The sequence below is a fragment of the Protobothrops mucrosquamatus genome, unplaced genomic scaffold (genome assembly GCF_001527695.2).
Source record: "Protobothrops mucrosquamatus isolate PMUCROS unplaced genomic scaffold, P.Mucros_1.0 scaffold1318, whole genome shotgun sequence".
Taxonomy (NCBI): Eukaryota; Metazoa; Chordata; class Lepidosauria; order Squamata; family Viperidae; genus Protobothrops; species Protobothrops mucrosquamatus.
This window is the reverse complement of record NW_015387519.1, coordinates 341183-347182: the sequence shown is the minus strand read 5'-3', so window position 1 is coordinate 347182 and position 6000 is coordinate 341183. Positions and strand designations below refer to the sequence as shown.

At 35.3% G+C, this 6000-nt stretch overlaps 1 protein-coding gene across 1 annotated transcript in view; it reads left to right on the top strand.

Annotated features, from left to right (window-relative positions):
* Positions 1–6000, top strand: part of RAB3GAP2 (RAB3 GTPase activating non-catalytic protein subunit 2) — a 63467-nt gene that overhangs the window by 27243 nt on the left and 30224 nt on the right. The window contains exons 7-9 of the mRNA XM_015821380.1: positions 1410–1511; positions 2076–2175; positions 3876–3974. Coding sequence (XP_015676866.1) covers positions 1410–1511; positions 2076–2175; positions 3876–3974 — 301 coding nt within the window. The remainder of the gene's footprint in view (positions 1–1409; positions 1512–2075; positions 2176–3875; positions 3975–6000) is intronic.

Below are 6000 nucleotides of genomic sequence, written 5' to 3'. Positions count from 1 at the left end.
TCAAAAAATTTCCGTCTTCCATAGCAAAAATAGTCTTTTTATCAATTCGCCATCTGTCTTGAATTTGTCTATACAAAAGCCAAGAAAAATTTGGACTATTTTGCTTCAAAACTTCTATTGATTTTAAACACCAATTACCACCACCACTTTGATATAACAAATCTTTGTATGTAAGTCCCTCCATTACCACTCCTTTAGTCATAGCTTGAAAAATATGTGAAGGTATCACCCAGAGTGGTAACTTAACATCAAACTTAAAGAAATATTTTTGCCAAACTCTTAACAATGCAGTCCTTATTATATGGTTTTTAAAGATTGTATCAATTTTCTTCTGCATAAAAAGATAAGCATGCCATCCAAAGTACAAGTCCCATCCTTCGACATTCAAAATCCCTTTGTTGGACAAGTTAATCCAATCAGCCATCCATGTTAATGCACAAGAATCGTAATAAAGTGTCAGATTTGGTACTTTAAGTCCTCCACGTTCTCTGGTGTCTTGGATAATCTTAAATTTAACTCTCGCCTTTTTGCCTTCCCAAATAAAACGATTCAAGTCTCTTTGCCATTCTTTCAAGTTAAGTTCATTTTTAAGAATAGGTATCATCTGAAATAAAAAAAGAAACTTAGGCAAGATATTCATTTTAATGGCAGCTATACGACCCAGCAGGGAGAGCTGTAGTTTTTTCCACGTTAATAAGTCCTTTTGTACCATTTTCCACAATCTTTCATAGTTATTCTGGTACAGTTTCGCATTAGAAGATGACACAAAAATTCCCAAATATTTAACTTTATTAACCACTTCAAATCCTGACATTTGCGTAAGTTGATCTTTATCTCTTGCAATCATATTCTTTGTAAGAATTTTAGTCTTATTCACATTAATTTTGAATCCAGCCACTTTACCATAGTAATACAGCTCCTAATTGTAATTGTTATTGCTTATTTTCCTTTGTATTATTTTATGTTGCTGGTCATTGACCAAATCAGTCAGTCAGTCAGTCAGTCAGTCAATCAATCAATCTATAAAAATCTGTACCTTGACAATAGGCATAAATATGTAACCATTCAAGTTCAGAAAGGAGGTGAGAAACATAAAAAATAAAATGGAGCAATCAGCACCCTTCAAAACTACATTCATTCATTCATTCATTCAATTTATAGAGCTGCATATCATGGCTCTACATGACTGGATGGCTCAAAGAATTAAAAAATAACAAAAACCACTTGCTCAAAACAAAACAAAACACATACAAATAAAAAGCTAAAACAATTATAAAACATATATAAGTTAGGAAAAGTTTGATATGTGAACTAATATTTTGATTTACTGAATTGCAGCAGAAAAGCTTTTGAATTTTCTTCTTATAAAATTATTAATGTACATGTTGCTATGTTATCATTTTTCAAAGAGTGGAGTATTACTTCTGGCACAACTTTTAAATGAAGATCCTGTCCTACAGCTGAAATGTAGAACTTATGAGATTCCACGTCATCCTGGAGTAACAGAACAGGTATTAAAGTAGATCCACAAAGTATTGAAATTGTAAAAACTAACTGTTTTCTCCTGTGTAAATATTTCTGAAGTCAAGCTTGCTTTTACAAATATGTATAGATAGGTATGCTTATATTTGCAAATATAAGTCATAGTTCATCATTGGCAGCCCATTCTATGGTGTTAATTTAATTGCAGAAATGTGAATTAAACTTAGGCCATATAGTCCTTAAATACTCTCATTTTGTCTCATTGTATTTCATTGGAATATGTTGACACTAGAGATATACAATACTGTTCCATTGATTATTTGCTTGTTGAGCTAAGGATAGCATCAGTGATATCTTATATTCTATGTTTCACCAAAATATTTGAGAATTGCGCTGTATAAAACATATTAATTCCAGCAGCTATTTGTGCTCTAGAAATAGCTAGAGTCAGATATTGATGCTGCTGCTGCAATGTCCATAGACTGCCTCTGCTTCTGTAGAAATTGTAAACAAGTAATCAGGATAGCATATGTGGGTACTTGCAAATATATTATTTTTGTCTTGAAGTGATTAGTACCTTTCTTTTTATTTAGAATGAGGAACTGAGCATCCTGTATCCTTCAGCAATTGTGACAATTGAAGGTTTTAGCTTATTTCAATCTCTCCGGGCTTGTCGAAATCAAGTAGCCAGGGGTAAGTCCAGCCTTACTAAAATTGTTTCTTTTTTTAGCAATACTTGATATAAAAGGACATTGTTTTACTTTTCTATCATACAGTTTGTACTGTTTGTGAAATCCTTAGAGCTATAAAATCCCTAAGTTTAATACAAGCTTGATTTAATATATGGTATATGTGTTCTCATAAGGTTTCAATGCTCTTGTGTGAAATTTCACAAGATTTTTGACTGTATAAGATTTTGACATACTGGTGTATGATTGTACCTGGTACCAGGAACAAATTCTTCCAAATCTTGCAAGGCTGGACCATTTATTTTTTAAATTCAAACTTTTTGTATGTTAGGACGTGAAGAGTGTGCTGATGTGAATTAGATAAATTCCTTTTTTATTGCTGTATTTTCTAAAAAAATAAGAGGGCTTAATAATTTTCACATACGGTATCTCTAGATCAGTGGTTCCCAACCTTTTCTATAACCCACACCCCTAGAATGCTTCTGATATAATCTCGCACCCCTTACAAAAGTTCAAAATAATGGTAATGAATTATGCATATACACTATAATTTTGAAAACCCAAGTTTTCGCTCCTCCTGGAATATCATCTCACACCCCTGGTTGGGAACCCCTGCTCTAGATAGTTAGCAGGAAAAAAGAAAGAAACAGCCCAATAGTTTTAAAATGTATAAACTAGCTATTATGGTACCAACCCACATCCTTGCCAAATTCTCTGGATTTCTAAACACTGTCAAGTAAATGTTGTAGTTGAGCAAGGATTTTAATTTTGATTACTCCTTTAATGTACCCTAGTGACTAAAATTGTATGTATGTCTATATGGAAGTAAGTCTGTTGAGCTCAGCAGGACTATAAGCAAATTATATATAGGCTTTCAGTCTTAGTAGCTTTTCTTTAACTAATGTAGTTTTTTTAATGCTTTCAAGTCAGTCTTGATTCCTGGTGATTCCAGGGGCAAGTTCTTGCAGTTTTCTTAGCAACATTTTTCAGAAGTGGTTTGCCATTGCTTTTTACCTAGGGCTGAGAGAGTGACCGGCCCAAACTCCTCAGTTGGCATTTATGTGGACTAAAACTTGTGGTCTCCCAGTTTCTGTCCTAGAGCCTTTAACTACAGGTAATTCTTGGGTTGCTACATCTGTTCAGTATCAATTCAAAGTTACAGTGGCACTGAATGAAGGGAATTATGATGGGTTCTCAGAATTGCAATAATCACAGGGTCTCCACGGTCATATAATTGCAATACAGATACTTGGTACTTGGCTTGTGATCATGTAATAGTAGTGTCCCCATGATCATGTGATCATTTTTCTGATGTTCCCTGCCAGCTTCCCACAAGCAAAATCAAGGGGGAAGCCACCAGGAAGTCAGAAGTTGTGATCATCTGAAGACCTCACATAGTGACCCACGTGGTCCTTGTTTAATGATGGCAACCAGTACTTTTGGAATTGCCATAGTTAAGCAGTGTAGTCACATGATTTGGTGCTTTATGACTATGTTGCTTAGTAATGGAATTCCTGGCTCCAATTGCCATTGTAACCCAAAGATTACCTATACACCAAACTGGCACTCGTAATATAAACAGTGCAATTTATTCTATACTTTACAATTAAAAAATTTTTTGTAATATATTATGTGTTGACCAATCCATGATAAATGCTTTAAAAATAACTATTCTTTCTAATTTCTCTCTAATCAATTGGCCAGCTACAGCTTCAGGCAATGAAAATGTTCAGCCACCTCCATTAGCCTATAAGAAATGGGGTTTGCAGGATGTGGATACTATTGTTGATCATATTAGTGTTGGTAAGTATTACACTGATCATCCTTACTGAATTGTTATCCTTATTCACCATGAATTACTTTTTTAAAAAAAAAATCATGTGTATTGTACTGGAGAGAGTTTAAAGCAGCAATTGATAATCTGCAGATAGACTTCTCTCAGACAGCATTAAGATCTGCAAATATCATCAAATAATTCTATTTTACCAAAGGAGGTGAATTAATACTGATTGCTCTGAAACTATTTTAAGCTAAAACCTTAGCCCTAGTACTGTATGAAGCCTAGGTGAAGTGCTGAAGTACCCCAAACTACATTTCTAAGATCTATATCAGAAGGTAGCTAATGCACTTCTCAGACTAGAAACAGGGATGACTAAAACTGAGGTCAAAGCATGGAGCTTGATACTGGCTGAAGGTCCAGTTCTTCTCCTTGGGACTTCTATTAATAATGATTGATAGGAGTGTCGTGGCTCATGTGGTTAGGATGATGATTGGCAGGCTCATCTTTGAAACCCTGAGGCCACATGATGGGATGAGCTCCTGTCATCTGCTCCAGCTCCTGTTGATCCAGCAGTTAGAAAGTGGCCTACCATGAGTAGATAGAAGAATGGGACAACTCACCACGACCAACTTGCTGTGGACAACTCACCACGGACAACTTGCCACAGGACAATTCGCTGCGGGACAACTCGCTGCAGGACAATTTAACAATTTAATTATTTAAAATAAATAAATAATAATAATTTTTGCCATTCACATTTCATTCCGTCCCTCCTTTTGCATCCTTTCTTTAATAATTCTGTTCCACCGTTTCTTTGATATTAGTATAACTCTTGTCCTGCAGCAAGTTGTCCCACGGCGAGATGGCCATGGCGAGACCCTGTACCATTTTGGTGGGTAACTTAATGGGGACATGAAAGGAGCCCTCATGGGCGTCCCCAGGGCAATGGTGATGTCACCAGCTAATCCTCTCAACCAGGAAGTGCTTCAGTGCTCCCACCACGAATGTAGTAGTATCACCCCTTAAGTTGGAACAATGTCATGAAAAAAATACCTAATGACTTGTGGGCTATCATCAGAGTTACTACAAGCCTTGGGCCATGATTGTATAAAACCCATCTTCTGAAAAGATTTAATGACATTAAATTTCAGGCAGAAGTAAATGTTGTAACTTATCACAAAGTCATAGAACTTGGGTTTTGGGAATAGCCAATCACCTCACTTTATTGACATTCCCCAAACTAAGGAAAGCTTTCTTTTGGGCAAGGCATAATATTTTGTGTTTGGTATTACTACAAGGAAGATACTATAAAATCCCAGCTGAGAAATATGTTTGTGTAGAATTGGGATGTTGAAATAGTTCAATATATGCTAATTTGTTCTAGTTATGTTTATAATGCCTATATCCTATCACTTTTACATCAGTAGCCTGGGCAACCTGACAATACTTAACATTTTCATCCTTTTTTCAGATTGTAAATCATTTATAGCAGCAAAATATTATGTATGAGCCATGAAAATTTGGCATCAATTAGTAAAAGGTCTCCCATAGTTTAATATATTTTTGATATCAACTATTACAATGACCTCTATTACTCTACTTTTTATTTATTTATTTATTTGTTATTCTATCTCTGACCCTTCGCTAGAATAAAGATTCAGTAGAGTGCATGAAGCCTTCTAGCTGATTTGTTTACACCTCAGGAACCCCCCTCCAAATAATTAGGGCTGAAAGATGGTCAGGTGTAAAGGGTCAAGCTATGAAATTTGTGCCTTAAGCCTTGATCTTAGGGAAGTCATCTATTTCCTCCACTATAAATCCAAATGTTTCCGTAGAAACTAAATGGGGTTTTTTCTGGTGTGTTTGGGTCTTAAAAGGAACAAACTGATTTAAGATAAAATTACAAACATGGCCCTTCTCCCCCCTCCCTAAATAAATCTCATGATATATCATCATGATATGACTCCTGGAGGGAGAATATGAAGGCAAGATGTGGCCTTCTAGTTGAAAAGTGATACTTTTCTCTAATTTAAAGCATTTCATTACACT